General features: G+C 35.3%; 2 protein-coding genes across 5 annotated transcripts in view; one reads left to right on the top strand and one right to left on the bottom strand.

Annotated features, from left to right (window-relative positions):
- The window catches only part of LOC138329191 (lipase maturation factor 2-like), a 61,026-nt gene that overhangs the window by 24,909 nt on the left and 10,980 nt on the right, over positions 1 to 25,137 (bottom strand). The gene's annotated exons all lie outside the window — the stretch shown is intronic.
- On the top strand, positions 12 to 25,137 carry LOC138329189 (malignant fibrous histiocytoma-amplified sequence 1 homolog). Of its 3 annotated transcripts, none has more exons than XM_069275997.1 (4): positions 12 to 1,456; positions 15,879 to 16,206; positions 17,173 to 17,205; positions 18,192 to 25,137. In XM_069275997.1, exons 2-4 carry the CDS (start codon positions 15,891 to 15,893, stop codon positions 21,392 to 21,394), a joined length of 3,552 nt encoding a protein of 1,183 aa, XP_069132098.1. In that variant the 5' UTR covers positions 12 to 1,456; positions 15,879 to 15,890; the 3' UTR covers positions 21,395 to 25,137. The 3 variants fall into 3 exon arrangements, with proteins under 3 accessions (XP_069132098.1, XP_069132096.1, XP_069132097.1); XM_069275995.1 differs by lacking the exon at positions 12 to 1,456 and adding an exon at positions 7,706 to 8,153; XM_069275996.1 differs by lacking the exons at positions 12 to 1,456; positions 17,173 to 17,205 and adding an exon at positions 7,708 to 8,153.

The raw sequence follows: 25,137 nt of genomic DNA, 5'->3' as shown, positions 1-25,137 counted from the left end.
TTCATGTTATATATATATGATATGAAAATTCAAATTTTAATGTATCTCTGGCTAGGGGATGGGTTTTGTATTCAGAACATTTCTTGTCTTGATGATTGTGGGGAATATGTCCTCCTCTATTGTTAGTCCTATTATAGAAAACATCTGATTTCTCCCTTGTACAATTCACTTATACAATCATCGTCAAATAATCTTAGGAGAATACTCTGCTCTATAGAGAGAGCACTTGGTTAGTGTTCGGAGGGTCCCCAGTTTGAATCCCCATCTGGCGACTACATTTTCTCCTCTCCAGTTACAAATAAACTAAATACTAAAATACCCCTAGTGGTGGTATAAGGGTCTGGTATGTCTTCAAGGGTAAACACTTTGAATAAGGAGGGAAGTCTCAAGGTCAATCATTGGTGACCAGGTAGTTCAGCAATATATCATTCGGCTAGTGTTCAGTGGTCCTGGGTTTGAATCTCGGTTACATTTCTACTCTCCTTTTACAGAGGAATAAGAAAACTTCCTGATTTTTCTTTTAGATTCCCCAACTAATTCAGAAAACCTCCATACCCCCTTGAAAGCCTCATTAAGTGTACAACCCCCTCTCCCACCCCAACCCCCCTAGAAACACACAATTTCCCCCATACAGTACCCCGACTATCAATAACCCTAACTGTCAATAGAAAGCCACTGTCAGATCAATAGATAGAGTACAAACCAGTTTTAAAGTTCCACTCACTGAAATAACTTTAATTGTCTAAGACATTGACACCTCTACTTTAAAACTTCTGACAGGTCGGTATTACAAAGAAATACCGTAATAAAATCCATATTTTTATAAAGGAGGCACATTGCACTGTCAGTACATAATACACTCATGATCTTGTATACATGAATAGCCTACCCACAGGTAAATAAATTGATGTAATATTTTGTAATGTTCATGGCAGTTTAGGTATGAATAACAGATATGGTTATATAGCTTTGATGGTTATCTGAGCACTAGTCAACAAAAGTAAAGGAAGCTAAGGTGGAAAGTTTGTGTGGAAACCCTCACATCCAACACACACCTATTGGATTAGTTAAGATTAGAACGGCTAATGTATTGTGTCCGCGAGTGGTCGCGACTTGACTACTGATAGTACATAGTACACAAACTACCCAAGAGGTTAATACACTGGCACCAAACAATGTCCATTAACGAACAATCAGGGATCAGAATTCCAGGTTTTTACCATTGTGGTTGAGATATTTATAGCAAAACTGTGAACTCAAATCAAAATGTTACCAAGTTTTTCAGGGAATGGAATTTCGGATGATTGATTGTGATTCTCTATTGGAGAAACTTAGTGTGTGATTGTATCAAACTGACTGTGGACATCGTACCCACGGACATGAATGGACAATCGGATTAACCCGGAATTACTCTGTAATCAGCCTGTAATCAGCTGCCTTTCAGCAGATTAAAGAGGTAAGTCAATTACTTGTTTTCAAGGTAAAGCAATTAAAAACTTAAAAGAGGAAATTATTAAAACACAGCTACTTCTAATTTTGGTTGACATGTATATTACATTGTGAGTAGGGACTATTCTAAGAATTTACTGAAAGTGGCAACATATCTACTTTGCCATAACAAAATAATCATGACTTCTCATTTCAACACATTATGACAGAAATTTTTGGTTGACCCCGAAGAAAATCATAACCAAACCTGATTGACTACCACAAAACTACTTTTTACTTTGAAATACACAAAGATATCTTATGAAATATCCAGTGATATCAATTAAGTACTAAAATCAAAGAGTCATAATATATGGTTACTAATAGTAACCAGAATCCTTCCATTTTTTGAGCCATGTAGTTACGCTGATGATAATGAAGTTCTTGTTGTTTGCTTGAGAGGATATAAAGAAAATATCAATGGAACATATAAATACTAGCCATTGAAAGTGAATTCTCAATTCACTCCTAAGTCAAACATGCCTATTAAGACTTCGTCCATGAGTAAAGAACATAATTGTCCTTATAGCCAGTTGGTCTTTATACACAGGTCAAATTATGTTACAATTGGTTAATTGGATGCAAAGATGGTTTATGGCTCATTTTAGGCAGGTCTAAACAGATAGAGGTGTCTGCTAAAACAGATTTCTCTATAAAATCAAAATAATCATGTACAGCCAAACCCCATTGATTTTCAAACTTGACGTCAGCAGACTATTATAAAACTTCAAAATATCTCATTACATCTACTCATGTTAAAAGTACATGTAAAGTGAAAAGTTTGGTTAGGGCCAACAAAACAATTTGAAGTTAATTAAACATGGTCTTTGAGTTGAGCCGATTCTACTTTAACAAGATTCAATCGTAACTTTTTTTATAAACCCTTAAATTCTTCGGCTGTAAGGCAAGTGAAAACTAAAATTCATTGTTTCTTAATTAAACAATCAGTGAAAACTGGCATTAATTGAATAAATTTCAATTTAGGTTTTGATAGTCATTTGGCAAGTCAAATTAAATTCTTGGAATAAATTGGGTTTAATTGTTTATGGTAGACCAGTTGGTAACGAATACCTAGTGTAGAAATAGATTATGGGAGACCAGTTGGTCGAATAACCAGTAGAAAAATTGTTTATGGTAAAACAGTTGGTTGAATAGCTAGTAGAGAAATTGTTAAAGGTAAAACAGTTGATCAAATACCGGTACCTAATAGAAATTGTTTTTAGTAAAACAACTGGTCAATACCTAGTAGAGAAATTGTTTAAAGTAGAACAACAGTTGATCGATTACCCAGTAGAGAAATTGTTTATAGTAGAACAACTGGTCGAATACATAGTTGAGAAATTGTTTAAAGTAGAACAACTGGTCAAATACCTACTAGAGAATTTTTTTTAAGTAGAACAGTTGATTGATTACCTAGTAGAGAAATTGTTTATAGTAGAACAACTGGTCGAATACCTAGTTGAGATATTGTTTATGGTAGAATGGTTGGCCGGATACCTAGTAGAGAAATTGTTTAAAGTAGAACAGTTGATTGATTACCTAGTAGAGAAATTGTTTATAGTAGAACAACTGGTCGAATACCTAGTTGAGATATTGTTTATGGTAGAATAGTTGGCCGGATACCTAGTAGAGAAATTGTTTAAAGTAGAACAGTTGATTGATTACCTAGTAGAGAAATTGTTTATAGTAGAACAACTGGTCGTATATACCTAGATGAATAACTGTTTATGGCAAAACAATTAAGTTCTACCTATAGTCATCATTACTCACAACAAATGGGTATCTATAGAAATGACCTTCGTATTGACAGACAACATTCATTGATTTTCCAGACATTTTGTCTTCTGTCGACCAAAAAATAGCTTTCTACCTGTCAATTCCACTTAACCCGGCCTACAGGTATTGATAACCTACTAAGGGGCCCCTTCAGCACAGCTCTTTATAAATCAATATACTTCAAACCCCAGTCCCCACACAAAGTATAAATCAATGTGTATGAACAGCTAGGTATATACAGCTAGAGATAGTAAATAACGCCACACAAAAAGTTGCAGAAACCTTGTTAGGCTTAAAACTCAGTTACATGCCTACACATAAAACAAATTAATCTAAAAGTTTTATGGATCCAATCAAATTTATAAGATGTCTTGTCAAAACCTGATACTTGTACATGTATAACCATCAAACTTATCCTTAGTATTGGGAATCGGTTGAAATTTCATGGTCGATCATCAGTTTTATTTTACCAAACAATGATCAATTAAAATCAATTATTTTATCCCTTGATGTATAAACAAGTCTCATATAAAAAATTTCCTTCATAGGCTCACAATCGTGAGGCCTCTCTCTCTGCTGTGTGTGTGTTTTTATGTTGCTTATTTTCTTCACAAATCATGCTCATCTGAATGCGCTTTTCAATTCGTCTAGACACTTAAAATTTGAAATGATATGAGTGACATGCAAGGGAATGATTTTAACAAGTTGGCTATGATTTTTTGGCATGTTTTACTGATCAGCTAACTTTATACTTTGGTTTATCCGACAAAACTCGATTAGATTTCTTACTCAGTGAATTGATCAAACACCTTAAACCAATCATACTCGACGAACTTGATTAATCGGAACACCACTACTTATCCTTCTTTTTCAGTTAAAATGACTTTTTTAAAGCATAGGTTGTTTTGCTATCTTTTAAATTTCAAAGTTTCTTATTTCATTTTTCATTTAATGAAACAGCATTAAAAAAAAAACCTAACACCTACCTACGATATAAATCCCCTCCCCCTATTGAATCAGGATGGTACAAGACGTGCAGGAGAGGACAGGAGAGTATGGGACAGACACACATCCCCCTCTCCCCATCCTACATGTCATAACAAGGGCATTAAAAATCATACAATTAACTTGGTTTACCGTATATTAGATATCTTGTAAATCAATGGCACACTTCCCTTACATTAATATTCTGTGCTTTCCATACTCCAGGAGACTTTATTTATGATAGAATCTACTCCGACATTAATAACCGAGAGGTATGAAATAAAACTCATATATCAATGAGATTAGCTGTGTATGATATTAACATCAGAATCAATATAGCTTGCCTAGTGTAGTACACACAATAAACTCAACAACATGTACCTGGCCAAGTCTAACGTGGCTCAATATCTCACGATCCACATGTACAGATATAGAAATTGAAATATCTTATTGAATGGATCATTCTCACATAAAATGTCTGGTATTATTAAATCTTCGATCGACCTAGAGAATGTTTAATCAGGTGTGACCAAATACCACAGGTAGGAATTCCAACACACCTGATCACGGTGGTAAAAACACAAACGAAATCCATGCACCAAAATTTTTGACACATTGTCCAAATTGGATCCTGTAACTAGCCCTATATTCACAGCTAGGTAGTTTTATCTATATTCATATCAATCTTTATACTTCTCCATCAAATGTTTTAAGGACAACAGAAAAAAAAAATATATCCAAAAGGCAATCAGAGAGAGATTTCTGGAGATCTACCATGTACGAACTTGATCGCTCTGAACTTCAAACAAGATTAAAGCTGAAGTTGAAACAGTTTGTTGGTATACTCTAATGCTACACAAGATTAAATTTTAAAGAGAGACAAAGTGTCAATATCATAGCTATGTATTGGTTACATAAACCTAACAAACAAATCCCCTCAGCCTAGCTTAGGACAACATTTGTCTGCGACAGTCTATCCTAATCTTATCCAAGTACAAACTAGGCTAAAACTGATCTTTGTGTTTGCCATTTCTCTATAGATATTTCAGTCCTTAGGGTCCCTTTCATATCTAGTACTTCCAGGGGCTACCATAGACTCCTGTGCATTCAAATCATTTTCCTCATTCCACAATAGAGACATTGACGTTGTGTATTGATTTAGATAAAAGAATCCATTGGAAAATCCATAGAATCATACGTTTATACGTATTTTATGTTATCAAGTAGTATGTAAAATTAATCCTTAAGTATTATGTAACTATTTTTGAAACTTCATAGGGTTATGAAATAAACTGTGTTTGCAAACTTTTGTGTGAATTCACGTAAATTTCTTTCATACCTCTATGAAGTTAAAAAATAGAAACATCAATGCTTAAATGTTGATGTCTTCATTTGGAATTTTCCAAATTTAAAACAAAATATATTTTCCAAACAAATGAAAGTAACTTTAATCTTAGCCTACACAGAAATCTTTACAGTGAGGATTTATATCTGTTACCTGTTTTGTTAGGTATCTTTGGTAATGGTACCTATGGTGGGGGTGCCAGAATTATAGGCAAGGAATTATCTATGTCATTGTATCCACATTGTTTGAACCCTGGCTACGCTCCTGACCTCTATTTTTTTAGTTTCCTATTGGTATAATGGAGTTATTGGCAGTAAAAAGATAAGGACATTTGAGACAGGTCTTCAATGCATGAGGGGGATATGGCCAACATAAGTACGGTAGTAAGTTGTTTATAATCCTCCAAGACAGTCAGACACAAAAGTAACCCAAACTTTCATAAAATAAATAAACTATTCCGTACAAAGTAACAACATCTGAATTGAAAGTACATAAAGTAAAATCAACTTCTAGTTTGACACACATTTCATTAATAAATATGGAATTCATTTTGTCTAAAAACCATAAAAGCTTGGATGAAGAAAACAAAATAACTAATTGGAAAAATAAATATTAAAAGATTTAAATTGAATTGTAATTAGGTGTGAATAGTGTAAACTCTATGTCACCAGTATATATATATATAATGTTACTTGTATAGTGTACAGTTTCGTGTCCCATCTTGTATGTCCCCAGATCATTAATTACACTGTGACAAGAGCCCCTTACAATACCTCTAATGAGTTCTCATTCACAACATAATAATTACTAATGACAATGGTATAATATCTACTGTGGGATCTGGGACAGGCACCTGGTACAAGGCCATATACAAGGAAATAGACCAGGTAGGTTTAGGCCAGCCATTCTGACCTTTATTGTGTCGGATTAATTAGGAAAAAATAATACTGTTAGAAGTAGTTATAATCTATGCACTCGTGTAATATGAACAAGTACATATACTAACTCTGGCACTGAATACAATGTAAAATCTCTAGAGGGGGTGCAAATGGTGAAGTTGTATGTGATCAAAGAAAAATATTCAACTATGCAGAGTGAAACAACACAAATCATATACATCAATGATAATTTGTTTACTTACCAGTGACAGCCTTGAAGAAAGTAACTTAAAGCTAGGAGTGGTTTAGTTCAGAGGAGTTGTCATTGACAGTGAAATGATCCCCTCCTTAATAAGACCATTTCCATGAGTTCACAAAGAGCTTATTTCGACAACAATTGACCTGTATATATACAGATCATCTTATTAAACAGGTGGTCTTTATACACAAATTAAAACTGGTCATTTGGGACCCTAGAAAAGTGGTGGTTTTTATACAGAGTTGACCACTAAGGCAGGTTTTACTACATGTTAAAAAAAGGTGTGAGTTATGTTTAAAATAGAAGCGGAGTTTATATTTATTAATGACATAGCATTTTTTTTAGTGTAATTTATTTTCTTTACTCAAATGTATGTTGTACAGGAATTATTATTATAAGAACAATAAATGGTGACCATCTGAAGATTATAAGGTCTCCTCTATACCTTAGCCTTGAATATAACTGATTAACAGTAAGCATAATTCTCTTATTGTCTGAATGACTGACATCTACATGGTATGAAATCCAAAACCCACTCTGTACTTATGTTCCAAGTCATACCTCAACAACTAACAGATGTTATATTGAGAAAATATTTAATCAAAAAAACCGTTGTGCTCTGTATATAAAATACCAGCTGAACAAGCATGCGATATGTTAATAAAACACATGTGGAGTTTGTTAACAGAATTCAGTAGAAATTCAAATTTAAGTATACTTTAAAACCTTTTAAGATATTATTTACCTGAGACATTTAAATCATAAATAATGTCACTTTGCCAAGACCAATCTACAATTTAACTAATGAATCACGACAATAAACTGCTATACATTGTATATATAAGTAGCTTTCAAATTTCAAATTTTCACCCCTTATCTTTTAAATGCTGACCTCCATCATTATATATTGGCCGATCTATGTTCAATATAGGGGTGGGCAGGATTTATTTCACCTGAGCGACCTCTCCTAGTCTTGTGCCTTAATCTTGTAAAAGTACCCTGCAATACCTTCGTCCAATACACGTTCATTCAAACATGGATTTTGTGTTTAAGTATACAAAAAGGAGTCTCGGCCAGGACTTTACATCTATTTGGCTGATGATCCATGCCAAGAGCTGGTCATAATAGCATTGTGTCATTTTCACCGAGGAGATAACATTGTGATCAGAGTGATAAAATATTGATGCCTGGGAATGATTCTGAACCTTCTGTCTAACACATGGTGTGTCTTAGACCTCCCTAGTGTCTTCAATTGTCGTGGAAGTTGAAAATTACTTTTGAAGACGGAATATAGTATCCTAATGCTTTGGAACCTTTTAGGATTAACAAAACAGAAAACATGATAAAAGGTGCTAAGTTTAAAAGACCTCCTCATGTTACATTTAAACATGAGGATAGCCAGAATGGAGGTCCTAAATCTCAGGTATGTAAAAAAAACTTTTGTGTTGACAATATGATCAGTATCTCAAACCATACTCTCAGCAGGACTGACACTTCAGTTTCAATTCATCTCATAATGATAGCAACACAGAATTTGCAATATAATACCATTCTGGGTAATATTTGCATACATTGTATTGCAAGTAATATTCAATCATGACTTTCAAAACTGTAACACTGTGATTAATGTGACATTTACTCTGATAAAAGTTTTGGTACGTGTATTGTGATGGATTTAAAACAATTTTTTTATCTTGAATATATTGTTCCAGTATGATACCCTAGGACCTGTTTTAAGTGATATCTGATACAACAAAATCACTCCAAATTCTTCAAAATTTACCTACATCATCAGAAATCATGTCCATGCATATATGGGTACAACTTTTGACTAAATAAACGCTTCTGAGTTAAATGTACCTTCAGCTACCTTAGAAGCAAAATCTACCTTTTTCAATATGGAATTTTTTTTTTGTACAAAGCAAAACATTTTCCTAACAGTACAACTGAACAAGAAGGACAGTTTTGCCTGATTTCTACCTGCTGATTAAATCCTCTACACACCTGTGCTTCATTGTAATGTGACACTATAGAAACTACATCCACACATAATAATTATAGAAAGAATGTATTACTGTTTTCTCGGATTTAAATCAAGCCTTTAGCCAACAGCACTAGTTTATATCTTACATTACCAAGGGAAACTTTGTAAACAACCAAACAAAAAAGGGGAGAAAAACCTCTATATTAGCCATGGTTGTGTTGCTTGTTTCTTTATCACACAACTGACTTAAATTATTTTTCTATAGTTAGGTTGGTTGTGTTTTACTGTCCAATGAACAGATCAAGTCATTAGGGATAGTCTTTCCTCTATGTGGTGGCCTGTTCCAGTGTGTGTATATTTTGAAGGGCTGTAATAAATAGAACTCTTGTCCATTTTACAGTATTATCTTATTGTAGCCTACCACCAAAGACATAGAACAGCACACCCCACCCAGTCACATTATACACCAGCAGGTACTTCACCTTCTCTATTGGATAGTGAACAATCACACAGTACTAAGTGTTACAGCCTACAAAGACATAAACGCACACCACCCAGTACTTACAATTCAGCAGTTACTTCATTCCTTTATTGGAGGATAGTGAACAATCACACAGTACTGTATAGTGTTATATCACTGTAGCCTACCACCAAAGACATAGAACAGCACACCCCACCCAGTCACATTATACATCACTGATTACAGCAGTGTACTTCAATTCCTTCTCTATTGGAGGATAGTGAACAATCACACAGTACTGTATAGTGTTATATCACTGTAGCCTACCACCAAAGACATAGAACAGCACACCCCACCCAGTCACATTATACATCACTAATTACAGCAGTGTACTTCAATTCCTTCTCTATTGGAGGATAGTGAACAATCACACAGTACTGTATAGTGTTATATCACTGTAGCCTACCACCAAAGACATAGAACAGCACACCCCACCCAGTCACATTATACATCACTGATTACAGCAGTGTACTTCAATTCCTTCTCTATTGGAGGATAGTGAACAATCACACAGTACTGTATAGTGTTATATCACTGTAGCCTACCACCAAAGACATAGAACAGCACACCCCACCCAGTCACAATTATACATCACTAATTACAGCAGTGTACTTCAATTCCTTCTCTATTGGAGGATAGTGAACAATCACACAGTACTGTATAGTGTTATATCACTGTAGCCTACCACCAAAGACATAGAACAGCACACCCCACCCAGTCACATTATACATCACTGATTACAGCAGTGTACTTCAATTCCTTCTCTATTGGAGGATAGTGAACAATCACACAGTACTGTATAGTGTTATATCACTGTAGCCTACCACCAAAGACATAGAACAGCACACCCCACCCAGTCACAATATACATCACTGATTACAGCAGAGTACTTCAATTCCTTCTCTATTGGAGGATAGTGAACAATCACACAGTACTGTATAGTGTTATATCACTGTAGCCTACCACCAAAGACATAGAACAGCACACCCCACCCAGTCACATTATACATCACTGATTACAGCAGTGTACTTCAATTCCTTCTCTATTGGAGGATAGTGAACAATCACACAGTACTGTATAGTGTTATATCACTGTAGCCTACCACCAAAGACATAGAACAGCACACCCCACCCAGTCACAATATACATCACTGATTACAGCAGTGTACTTCAATTCCTTCTCTATTGGAGGATAGTGAACAATCACACAGTACTGTATAGTGTTATATCACTGTAGCCTACCACCAAAGACATAGAACAGCACACCCCACCCAGTCACATTATACACCACTAATTACAGCAGTGTACTTCAATTCCTTCTCTATTGGAGGATAGTGAACAATCACACAGTACTGTATAGTGTTATATCACTGTAGCCTACCACCAAAGACATAGAACAGCACACCCCACCCAGTCACATTATACATCACTGATTACAGCAGTGTACTTCAATTCCTTCTCTATTGGAGGATAGTGAACAATCACACAGTACTGTATAGTGTTATATCACTGTAGCCTACCACCAAAGACATAGAACAGCACACCCCACCCAGTCACAATATACATCACTAATTACAGCAGTGTACATCAATTCCTTCTCTATTGGAGGATAGTGAACAATCACACAGTACTGTATAGTGTTATATCACTGTAGCCTACCACCAAAGACATAGAACAGCACACCCCACCCAGTCACAATATACATCACTAATTACAGCAGTGTACATCAATTCCTTCTCTATTGGAGGATAGTGAACAATCACACAGTACTGTATAGTGTTATATCACTGTAGCCTACCACCAAAGACATAGAACAGCACACCCCACCCAGTCACAATATACATCACTAATTACAGCAGTGTACTTCAATTCCTTCTCTATTGGAGGATAGTGAACAATCACACAGTACTGTATAGTGTTATATCACTGTAGCCTACCACCAAAGACATAGAACAGCACACCCCACCCAGTCACATTATACATCACTGATTACAGCAGTGTACTTCAATTCCTTCTCTATTGGAGGATAGTGAACAATCACACAGTACTGTATAGTGTTATATCACTGTAGCCTACCACCAAAGACATAGAACAGCACACCCCACCCAGTCACATTATACATCACTGATTACAGCAGTGTACTTCAATTCCTTCTCTATTGGAGGATAGTGAACAATCACACAGTACTGTATAGTGTTATATCACTGTAGCCTACCACCAAAGACATAGAACAGCACACCCCACCCAGTCACAATATACATCACTAATTACAGCAGTGTACTTCAATTCCTTCTCCATTGGAGGATAGTGAACAATCACACAGTACTGTATAGTGTTATATCACTGTAGCCTACCACCAAAGACATAGAACAGCACACCCCACCCAGTCACATTATACATCACTAATTACAGCAGTGTACTTCAATTCCTTCTCTATTGGAGGATAGTGAACAATCACACAGTACTGTATAGTGTTATATCACTGTAGCCTACCACCAAAGACATAGAACAGCACACCCCACCCAGTCACATTATACATCACTAATTACAGCAGTGTACTTCAATTCCTTCTCTATTGGAGGATAGTGAACAATCACACAGTACTGTATAGTGTTATATCACTGTAGCCTACCACCAAAGACATAGAACAGCACACCCCACCCAGTCACAATATACATCACTGATTACAGCAGTGTACTTCAATTCCTTCTCTATTGGAGGATAGTGAACAATCACACAGTACTGTATAGTGTTATATCACTGTAGCCTACCACCAAAGACATAGAACAGCACACCCCACCCAGTCACAATATACATCACTGATTACAGCAGTGTACTTCAATTCCTTCTCTATTGGAGGATAGTGAACAATCACACAGTACTGTATAGTGTTATATCACTGTAGCCTACCACCAAAGACATAGAACAGCACACCCCACCCAGTCACATTATACATCACTGATTACAGCAGTGTACTTCAATTCCTTCTCTATTGGAGGATAGTGAACAATCACACAGTACTGTATAGTGTTATATCACTGTAGCCTACCACCAAAGACATAGAACAGCACACCCCACCCAGTCACAATATACACCACTAATTACAGCAGTGTACTTCAATTCCTTCTCTATTGGAGGATAGTGAACAATCACACAGTACTGTATAGTGTTATATCACTGTAGCCTACCACCAAAGACATAGAACAGCATACCCCACCCAGTCACAATATACACCACTAATTACATTGGAGGATAGTGAATAATCACACAGCTGTTTATAAGTTTTATTCTTGATGGACCTCAGAATGTTAGAAGTATGTTGTATAGCACAAGATGTGATATGACAACAATATGTCACAACAACCAATAAAATGTCAAATGGGCTGTGGTGGCCTACTTAGTCATCCACATCTGGGCAGTGGGTTTGAAACGACATGTTGGTGGTTTTCCTCAAGTACCCTGCAATTTTCCTCTAATTCCTAAACATGGCATATCCTTAGATGGCCCTGGGTATTAATAGAACATTAGCCAAACTAAGCCAAAAGATACATTAAGGTGTCATTTGTACATTTCTCTTAAACATCCCTGCAATCAGATTTTGTTGCTTCGTTTGTGAAAATGATAGGGGTATAATATGGGTACTTCTGGAGAATTTGAAAATGATAGGGGTATAATATGGGTACTTCTGGAGAATTTGAAAATGATAGGGGTATAATATGGGTACTTCTGGAGAATGTGAAAATGATAGGGGCATAATATGGGTACTTCTGGAGAATTTGAAAATGATAGGGGTATAATATGGGTACTTCTGGAGAATGTGAAAATGATAGGGGAATAGAATGAGTAATATAGGAGTAAGTAAAATTAACCAATACAGGACGAGTACTTGTGGAGGTGGTTGTATTTGAAAATAAATTGTGACAGACGGTAATACAAAAGATATATATGAGGTCACAGTGGCAGAGTGTTTAAGATGCCAGGATATATTACAACAAGCCTTCCACCTCTGGGTTGTTATTTTGAATCCCATGTGGGGCAGTTGCTAGATACTGACAGCTGGCCAGTAGTTTTTCTCTGGGTACTCTGGCTTTCCTCCACCAACAAACCTGGCACAATCTTAAATGACCCTTCCTGTAAATAGAACATTAGATTAATAAACCAAGCAAAAGATATATTGCCTTGTGTTAATAACCACAGAGTTAACATACATACAGTACAGGTACACTGTACTTCTGTTACTGCTCATATAATGCCAAATGATGCCATCTATTTGCCAGATATATTAGTTTGGCAGTAATAAATTTAAGAAAACCATTTATACCTCAGCATTGACGTGGGTGAGGACACACCAAAGCATTAGACTTTATCTCTATACTTCACACTGAATAAATAACCGACCCTGCTCTGTACGGGCTGCGTCTTCTCACCAGTGAATCCCAGGAGACGAGGATTTGCCCCCTGTTATGCATGACAATTTGTCAATATGCTGATTTATGAAGCTGAAGGTTGAAATCTCATTTCATTGAGAGTAAGCTACAGGGAAACATTGCTTTTAATACTATCCATACCTGTATAGCTGCTTATTGAATAAATGATAAATGTGACAGTATCTGTAAACACAAAGTATCAAATGAATGTTCAAAATATAATCTACCGGTATGTGTCCGTGCGTATTTATTAAGCCCAAAGTAGTAAAGTGCAAGACAGAGACATTTAGCACCAAACATGCAATATGGACGTAGTTTTCCTACCCATGTTGTCTTCAATATTTGCTATAGTAAAAAGGTTAAAATCAAATAATAACAGACCGTGGTGGCCAAGTGGTTAAGATGTCCCAACATTTACCACAAGCCTTCTATCTCTGGGTCACAAATTTCGAATCCAATCTGAGGCAGTTGTCAGGTACTGACCGCTGGTCAGTGGATTTTTTCCGGGTACTCAAGTATTCATCCAACATCAAACCTGGCACGTCCTTACATGACCCTGGTTGTTAATAGGATGTTAAACTAAACAAACTTAACATTTGAATAGCACTTTGGATGTGTACTTTTTGTTGTATTCTTATCAATTCTTCATTTTAATTGCACAGTTATAAGAAGTAAGTAATCCATTTATAACACTGTCACAACAGAACTAGAACTGCACAGGATTAAAGAAATCCAGTCAAGATTAACTGAATTTATTTTTGCATATTGATATACACCTTGAACTGCAGGTGAAATGAATTTATCTGCTTACTTAGGATTGGCAAACACAGAACTATTGTATTGTAATCAAAGACTGGAATGCTTTTAACAGAACCTTAAGAATCATACATACTCGAGATATTGAGTTTACCAACTTGTATGAAGTACAAATATAACATTCAATATGATATGTATATGGTACATAAAATAATTACAGGTACATGTAGAGAGGTTCTTAACAGCAGAGAAAATTCATAGCATGGCAGATGTAACCATACAGGAGCCAGACAAAAATATATTATTTTAGTATGGATACAGTTACATGTATAAATTTTATAAACTGTGAACAATTCTTCATTATACAAAACAGTTATTATAATATACAGAAATGTTTTGGCAGGTGTGTGTGCCTGAAAATCTATATCACAAGTAAATAGACACCATACAGTGGTACATTATATACAGGGTTTCTAATATGTTGATCAAGTGGCATCAACCAACAGGTACTACAATAGTTTTTCCCTCTGATTTCCATCTTTAGTAATCTAAGTTTAAATATGACCAAGATCTAGGGAAAAGGGGCACAAATGATTACAGTAAATGTACTTATTTTAGTTCAGTCAAATGTGAAAAACTGTAAATTATGATTTATAAGTGAGAATATAAAATAGCACAATTCAGTGCTTCAGTACTGGAAATATCCTTTTACAAAATTCAGTGCTGTACATGAATTAGCACTGTAAACTGTAATAAAACTTTCGCTAAATAAAACTATCGCTGAAATAAAACTATCGCTAAAATAAGCGTGTTTAAAGTATCTTCTGCCATTGCCATTTAGTGAAACAAGGTTACATGACCCATTGTGGGTATGGTACAATATACATGTACAGCAAATTTCAGGTCTGCTTCAGGTGTCAATTTTTTTTTTTTTTTAATATTCGGAATATATAAAGTACACTTTTGCAGGTACAGTGCACCAAACCATAATATGTACAAGTGTTTTATTGTGTAGAACTGCAGTCCCATACAAGTTTACCAGATTGGCTTTACATAAAAGAAAAACATTTAATGCCAGAACACATTAGATATCTTTGATAAGTTGCATGGATTAAGTATTTTTTTTTTCAATATTTAACAAAGAGATTTTTGTTCACTAAAAATATTTAATCATACACACCTGAGGCAAGATCACCATTCTTCCATATCATATTGAAATCTCCAAATATGAGAAAATGAGGTACATGCATACTGTAAAAGTGGAATTATTTGTGGTGCTGACACCTTTGCTTAATTTGCTTCCATTAAATTCTTGCAAATACATGTATATCCACACAAAATCAAGTACAGATTTTGAAATATGACTTATTTGATTATGATTGAACTTAAGACTAGTCTGAAATGCATTTTTAGAACATTTTCACAACAATCTACTAAAATCCATATATTTCTGTCTTTGCAGAAAGCAAAAAAGATGTCAGATTTCGAGTCTGACACTCCACGAAAAGACTCGCCTAGGAGAGCCAAAGTAAGAACTTCAGATAGCATCTCTCCACCACGGTCAGCACGGCATGGCTCACCCCCTAAATCAGGTCGCTCTAAAAAGAGCAACGACAAATCACCATCACCATCACGCAGCAAAAAGAGTGCATCCTCAGACCATTCAGCTAAGTCAGCCAAGAAAAAGAAGGCTGTCACCATGAAGGTGCCAGACCTGACCGAGTCGGGACTGAAGAAAAGGGTGTTCACTGGCGAGGGACTTACTGTAGTCCCCGTTAGTCTTCTACACGGTGGGTATCCAGTATAATTGTTATGAAACTGCTAGATTATTTTAAAAAAAATACCAGTAAGATTCAAATTAGATTACAAAGATATGCCAAATATATCTACCATGGGCAGTGGTTTAAGCTTTACCCCAAATCTTTTGACCAAGCATTGAACAAATTAACTCCTTCACCCCTGAAAGTTCATAATGGACTTGTCTTGTCTTTGACTTAGAAGAGTCTAAATGTGTCTTTAGGGGTGAGCATGTTAAGACCAATGTTGATTGAAATGCAGACTTCTCTGTAAATAATTAAACTTCAGTAATGTAATCAACAAATGAACACAGTCAAAATATACTGTAATATATTATTATCTGAGTAATGGAAAATATGAAATTTAATAGCTTCAGAGAAAGAGATCAACAGCTATAGTTGTTAAACTCCATGGAGATATAATGTGAGAAATCATTAGACTTTTACTCAAGAAACAGTGAATTCACCGTTATACTTTTTCGAATCAAATTCATTTGACAATGTTTTTTAACCGTAACGGGAATTAACTTACGATTCAAATGTCCCATTTATTAAAGATGTTTTGTTGGTCCCGATAAAAATTTCACACTATATTCATTAAAGTAAAGTTAATTAAAATACTAAGATAACTCAAAGTATTATCATAGGACATCCATCTTTGAGTGAAATAGATTTAACTGTATTTACTATTAAAGTTGTTATTGTGCTAGAAAATTGTACCTGAATTCAAATTTAGAGTATTTATTCATACCTAGTTGGAATAATGTTTTTCCTGTAAATTTATCTGAATTCAAATTTAGAGTATTTATCTATACATTGTTTGAATGATGTTTTTCCTGTAAATTTACCTGGATTCAAATTTAGAATATTTATCTATACATTATTGGAATAATGTTTTTCCTGTAAATTTGTCTATACATTGTTGGAATGATGTTTTTCCTGTAAATTTACTTCCCAAAGAAAACTCCTTTGCAACTGATGTTTTGGGAGAGGGTAGGTAATTCATACTGACAGAAATGCTGCATGGAAATGGCTTCAGATTAAAACAGTTCATCATTGGAATAAAACACCAAACAAATATCATCCTGACTGCATGTTGTTATTGGTAACAAACATTTATAAAACAAATTCCAAGTTGTCTAACCTTGACCTCATTCAATGTCATTTTCTTCTGATCTTGACCTGTAATATCTGAAATCTGCATGAAATAAGGTCAAATGTTACCTTCTATTGATTATTGAGAAATGTAAAATGTTTTGAGATATTTTCTATTGATGTTCTTAAAAGCTTTAAACATGATGCTTGTGCTACCATTGTTGAACCGCTGAATGTGTATGAAGTTATCAGAAATGAAGGTTTGACTAATCACTTTAAATCAAGACAGCTAAGATCGATGACCGAGGATTGCATATCCTCCTAAGCTTTATTTTTGTTCCTCTGCATGTCAGATACTTATTACATGTATTTCTAACAATTGTGAATTTCTTATTATTAACTGATTTGAACGTTTCTCCAATTGATTCAATGTTTGAATGGCCATCTATATAAAGAACAATTGTGTTCCTTGAGGTAAATTAAAATGTCGACTGGTATTTGAACAATCGCAAACATAGAACTTACAAGGATCTGTGCCTATTCAAAACTTTCTATACTGTTAAACTCATTGTTAATCAGGTATATTAATTTATATGGTACACTACAATGTGCACATACTTAGCCAAAGTACATAAAAGTCTGTTTGTTGGAATTTTTCCAAAAACATACTATTCAGCAGAATATTTTGAGAGTAAGAAAATGGTGATTTTAACCTAAAACAAGTATCCAACATATTTTGTCAACTTCTTATTATTTCAGATATCAAATTTTAGAAATCATAATCATATCTTTCCAAATTTGGAAAATATCACAACCACTAAAGATAAACTTAGTAATTCTAAATCTGTCATAATGTACTCACAAATGTTTTTTTTCTCTAACAGAAGCCAACATCGGGGAGCTTTACCTCAACAACAACAATCTAAGGACACTACCACCAGATATCAAAAGATGGAAAAGTCTACAGAAACTAGACATAAGCAAGAACGGTATCCGGTGTGCTCGGCCAAACGATTTCTCAGGACTTCCAATGGAAATGAAAGAACTCACAAATCTAGAAGATTTGAACATATCTGAGTGTAATCTGCCATATATTCCTCCGGTGATTTGGCGTTTAACAAGTCTGAAAGTCTTGGATATTAGTCGTAATAAAATAAATATGCTTCCATCAGAAATTGGTAACCTTGGAAACCTGATCAGTCTAAACCTGAAGCACACAAATCTTGCAACTCTGCCTCCTGAGATTGCTTACTGTCAGGACTTGGAAGAAATTCTAATGTGGGGAAATGAAATTGAAACACTACCCGAGACCCTTCCAGAAATGCCCAAACTACACACATTGGCATTTGATTATAGACATTTCTGTAAGCTGGTCGATCAAACATACATGGAGAACTATCTTAGTACCGGACAAATTAAGTCTAAACATATACCAATGGTTGTGTTTGAACTTCCCGCCATGCGGTGTCTGGACTTGGAGAACACAAAGATCAACAATTTGATGGAGATTTACAATATCAGTCTCCGGGAGTTTAATCTCAGCCATAACTTCATACAGACACTGCCCATGAGTTTATACACACTCAACCATCTTGTCTTTCTGGATCTGTCATTCAACCAGATTTCATCTCTTCCTGATGAACTTGGTAACGTTAAAAGTCTTATCAAGCTCCGAGCTAGCAACAACAAGCTGCAACAAATCCCATCAACAATTGGTCAGTTGCTCAATCTCATTGAACTTGACCTTGGGGCAAATCAGCTGCAGACCCTCCCGTCGTCAATCAGCTATCTTCAGACTCTAAAAACTCTAATTATTTGTGAGAACAAACTGACCACACTCCCCGATGAGATCTGTGACTTGTCAGGATTGGAAACTCTGGACGCAACAAGTAACAGCATCGCTGTTCTACCAATGAAGCTACACCAACTCAAAGGTCTCACCTGTGCTCACAGCTACGACAAGTTCAGAAAATGCGGCCTGTGGTTGTACAACAACCCGCTAGTCCAGCCACCGCCAGAAGTATGGAGGACAGAAAAGCCAGCAAAAATATTTGAATATCTGAAGAAACTTGCTATCATCAAAACAGAAAATCTACAGAGGCAAAAAATGCTGGTGCTGGGCGAATCTCAATGTGGAAAGACAGACTTTGTATGGGGTCTTGTCCAAGGGAAATCTCTCATGGCTGAGAAAGAGAGAGATAAAATACGGAAGAAAATGCAAAAACTGAAGGAGGAAAAGAAAGAAAAAGAAAAAATAAAGAATAAGAAAGTTCTAAAAGAGATTAAAGAAATCAAGGACAAAATGGACCAAGACGGTCAACCAAAAGAGAAAGCTGAAAAGATCAGGGAAATCAACAGTGATGGGAAAACTCTGGTGAAGATCAACGAGAACGATGAGAAGGATGTTACAATTCATGATCACCTGGATGATTTTACACCTGTTGAAAAAAGCAAAGAAGAAGTGCAAGAAGACGAACTTGTTGTACAAAATGGTGAGGTGTCTGTGACGCTTGACAAGACCAGATTTATAGAACAAACAATATGGCGGACAGAGAATTCGGTGGAGTTTGTGATCAACGATTTTGGGGGAGATCCTACCTACAAGATGTGCTTTCCAATATTTCTGGACTCTAAGTCCATGGTGATTGTGATGTATGATCATAGTGCATATACAAGTGACAGCCATCACGAGATGGTCGGTCAGTGGCTAGAGCTATTAAACACCCACACACCAGGGGCAGTGGTCAAACTCGTGGGTACAAAGGCTGACCTTTGTGAGGACGATGAAATTAAGGAGGCAACTTGTGACATTGTTCAAAGAGAGGTGGAAAAACAACAGAAGTGCCACCTTGAAAATCTTCAAAAGCAGCTAGCACAAATTCAGACAGAAATTGAAAACCAGAAATCCAAAATTGGGGAAAATGGGTCAAATGACCTTATGCAGCATCTAGAATCTGAGAAAAAGAAACTAGAAGGTTTAATCAAACATCCTATACAGATTGACAGGGAAGTTTCTGTAATTAGTTCTGTGGAAGGACTTCCCGGAGTCAGCAGTCTCATCAACCAGATAGAACTCATGGCCATCGATACCAAACTGTTCCCTCATGCTCAGCGACGCATACCGGACCATTGGAACAAGTTCAAGGTCAAACTCAAGCAGGAGAAGTCCTACTACCTTCGTTTGAAGGAGGTCAAGGACATGGCTTTGACCTTTGACATCAAAGGTGAAAGCCTTGAAGAGTGTCTAATGTACTTACACGATATAGGAGAAGTATTGTGGTTCCATGATATTCCTGGCATGTCTCTGATTCTCTTCCACAAACCCCGACTCCTCGTCGACTTTATTACCACTATCTACCGCCACGACTTTGACGCATTTTTTAACTACCATAGGAACAAAGTGTTCATGAGCAAAGGAAACTTTGACAGGAAACATTTTGAGGCTTCTGTCGAGATATTTCTGAATCATGGACAGGTGTCACGACCAATGTTGAACTGTTTCTGGTTCTACCATCAGCTGGACTATGAACAGTTCCACGACATCCTGGTCCTGATGCCTCTCCTAGACATATGCTACAGCGTGCCTGAACCTCCGGTCCCCTTGGGGAGCAATGCCTGTACCCCGCTCCTGGTTGTACCCTGGTACAGCCAGAAATGGGCCGGCCAGGACCTGGACAACCACTGGCAAGACATGCTCCCACAGGGGTCAAAGGTCATGTCATTTGCATATGAATTCCCAGGCCAGCTCCCTGAAGGTACATTTGAACGGATATCTGCAGCATTGCAGGAAGTCGTAATTACGCGAGCGGACTGGCGGGATGCTATTTTGTGTACTACAGAAAATGACAAGATTTTGTTGAGTCTTGGATCAGACAACAAAACCGAAGCAGACATTTTGTCTGTCACCGTCCAAGGAAATGACTCTGATGGCGTAGAATCGGTCATTAGGGATTTAACACAAACCATTACGGATGTTGTGTCACGGATTCGGGGTTTGTCATGGAAAATCAGGGCTCAGCAACACCTGTGGGACCACCATAACATCTGTTACACAAAGAAATCAAAGTCAAAGATAGTCAAAACATAAATCAGTGATATTATAATGTACCTGTCCCTGGAGATTAATTCTTAGGTGACAAAAAGTAAACCAATCATGACAGGGACTGACTAGGTAAGGTAAGTATGTATATCTACCGTAGGCAATTCCTATATGGATTCTTCCATAGTATGGTGTAGGGAGGTTTGGATCAGAGGTAACTTCTTTGTTTATAGTATTAGGTCACAATGTGTGATAGTGAATTATCCTTGATTTATGGTAATTAATATGTACTGTAAAATACTTATCTTTCTCCAAAATTCAGATTTGTCAGTAAACTTTAACCTGAATTATTCAAAAGAATTTTTCCTTACAAATCAAAATAGGAACACTAATTTAAATCTGATGTCAAATTAAATATCTTTTTCTGATTACGTCGCACACACAGGCACTTCATGCCTCTTCTAGTAACTAATGCAGTCTGTATCTATGTACCGGTACAAAACATACGTAGCACAGATTGGAGAAAGTGTTCAAAAATAAGACTTAAGATACTTTGACTTTGTTTTCTTTTAGTTTCTAATTTAGTAAATAATACCTGTAATATCTGTTTGGTCATCAGTTAAGTGAATTTATCAACAGTCTTTCTGTGACTACCTAATTTATACAGCAGTAAAGCCCATGTCTGGTATCAATTCATCATGTGATCCATCTAATGTTCTAATTACCAGCTCAAACCTTCTCATACATTCAGAAATTTTGTGTTATTACTTCAAATACTATTCCATCTTTGCATATTGCAGAGTTATCTCCCTTGCAGGTAGGTATCAATTGTGACATCATTATTTTGTGGGCACAATTCACATTGTTTTCTCCGAAACGTGTGACATTACGCTCGCAAACACATGATGTCACAATCAATACCTACCCGCAAGGACAGATTACTCCGTAATATGCAAATACAGAATAAGACAACAAGAAACTTCATCTAAAATAAACAATTTTAAAGATAAAATGAATACATGGGTATTGCCAGAATTCTTTAGAAATCCAAAGTATGTTTCTACGTTGGGCTTAATGCAAAGTGAATATGGTAGCATGTATATGAAATCATGCTCTTCTAGATTGATATCCATACTATGTGACTTTTATTTATTGTACTCACTACTAAGCTTATTATTCATTATTCATCTGTTTTATCACTATTCTATCTTTGTATCATTGGAGTTACCTCCCTTATGGTTGGGTATCAATTGTGACGTTATTATTTTGTGAACAAAATTCATGTCACTTTTTGTATGGTGTTACGCTTGCAAACACATGACATCACAATTATTACCTACTTGCAATGGTAGACAACTCTATGATACATGTCTGTCCTTGAACCTTTGTTGGTTCTTTTTATATCAATTCTCAAGTGTGGACAAGTGACAGCAAGTGTACTAGATATTTTCTGAAAATGTTCTATACAAAGGTAACGTCATTTGTTGATATGTCCTTAATTATACTGTTATTCATTTGTTGGATAATACTGATTTTTTAATATTTAAAAAGGACAAACACCTCTATTTCAGAATAAGTTGTCAAAAGTAACTTAAACTGTAAACTTTTAATCACACATTTCATACACTTTTTATTTTCAAAAGTCTTCTTGGAGAAACTACCATGAGACACTCGTTGATACTTGCTGGCACTCTCTTTCCAAAGGAACCCTAAAGTGCAAGTCCCAGTATATCATAATAAGTGAGAGGACATAATCTGAAGTACTATTAGAAGTACCCAGATGTATGACTTTCTGAAGTATTCTGACTTTGCATATTGCAGAGTTATCTGCTCTTGAGAGGAGATATTGATTGTTATGTCAATACATTTAGTTCGCATGTGATAATAACATATTTTCTCTGAGAAATATGATGTTACGATTACAATGTAACAAACAATACCTACCATGAGGAACAGATCATTTTGTAACAAGCAATACAGAATACATCGTATTTGAAAACTACTTTTATTTTGATCCTTGTGAAAGTATGGCAAAGTTTCATTTCTTTTGCAAGTATGAGATATTAAATTATGAGAAGTGTGGATAAAATATTTTCAGTGAATTTATGAGAAATGCAACTTGAGTGACATCAACTAAAACTTGTTATCCATTTTAAAATATATTTAATATGCAGGTACCAATCTTTTTTCAACAAAATTTAATTTTTCTGTCCTACTCCCAAATTTTTGCTTACCATACTACTTTGTAAACACAATTCAAAACCGGAGTTTAACCTTAATTTAACTGTTTTTATATTATAACAACAAGATTAAAGTTTAACATAATGTTTTATTCAGTCCTATGAAATTCGCCTGAAGTTTTCGTCTATAACATTTATTATAAAACATCTCTAATTCTTGTTCTCTTATGTTCCTAAATCTGATGGTGGACTTTTCACTGAAAAAGATTCCTAAGAGATACCCATCCTAAACATCATTTTTTCAGTGATCTTGTTTTCTGTCTTTTGACCTTATTTTTAAATTTCATATTAATTCTGAAAAATTCTGGAAATTTTAGGAATCTTGATCAGTCGACTATGTCTCTCATAATAATTTTGACCTTGTTCCATCGTCTGGCAAATTTCACTGAGCGTGATGTTACAGTATTGTACATTAGCCTGTGTATCCATTGGTTACAGTAATATCTGGAAATGAGGCTGACTATATCTTTTCCTTTCTTTGTGAAGAACTAAAAATAAAGCTATGTTAAAAATGTTCTTATAACATGTGTATCTGAGAGAGAAATATGGTAGAAAGAAGCTTTAAATGCCTACAAATGTCTACATTTAAGAGAGGTCTAAAAGACTTTGAGATGCAAAATATTTCCATGAGGCATTTAGCTTCAATAATTGCAATTATTTTCTTTTATTCATAGCTATTTTATTTAATATATTTGCTCAAGTGTTTGATGTAAGATATTCTATTTTGCGCCTTTGAATAGCTATACAAAAGTAATGCTCAAAGGTCTACAAACTAAATTACTGTTGTAATACGATGAGAGATTCAGATGTGTAACTTTTTACTAGATACAGAGATAATGATCAATTTCGAAATCTCTCTTTTCATTGTAAAATATTCCTAGGAAAACTGGAGAATGATGCATTTATACAAGAAGGATTAAAAAAGTGCTGATTTGTTGTTTTCATGGCCAAATTGTGTGTATCATACCAACTGGCCTTGATTTCTCAAAACAAAAATGTACGGCTGAACTCAAAACTTCAGTCTATATAATTTGTACTTTCGAGTTTGTTTTGAGAATAGTAATGTCTTGTTTTAATACAATGAAGCTACACAGTGTCATGATATTGAAAGTCTGATGTACATAATATCTTATTTCAATGACATGCTTCACCAATTACTATGTAACATCCCAAGGGTGGATATAATGACAGTGATAGTAACTCCTGGATTATTGAAGATGCAAATAGAATTGCTGATCAATATTCACTATCTTGATATTTCACAATGAATAATAGTCAGTTCCAATATCTAATGTATTATTTATTTAATAAATCCATTTAATGGCAAATCAAACTTCTGACTGGTATATCTTTTAAGATAACGATTTATTTATCTTTTTTAATATCTGTGATACATGTAAATGATTACATTTACAAAGAATTTCTTATGTGCATAGTGTGCATTTTATTGTTTTTATTAGTACTGTATAGAGAAACTTTTTTATACAATGTAGATCTGTTTTATAGTAGAATATATGTTAAACTAGTAAATTAAAAGATTTGAAATGTCAA

Source organism: Argopecten irradians, chromosome 8 (genome assembly GCF_041381155.1).
Source record: "Argopecten irradians isolate NY chromosome 8, Ai_NY, whole genome shotgun sequence".
In the NCBI taxonomy this organism is placed as follows: Eukaryota; Metazoa; Mollusca; class Bivalvia; order Pectinida; family Pectinidae; genus Argopecten; species Argopecten irradians.
This window is presented reverse-complemented; position numbering and strand designations above follow the sequence as displayed.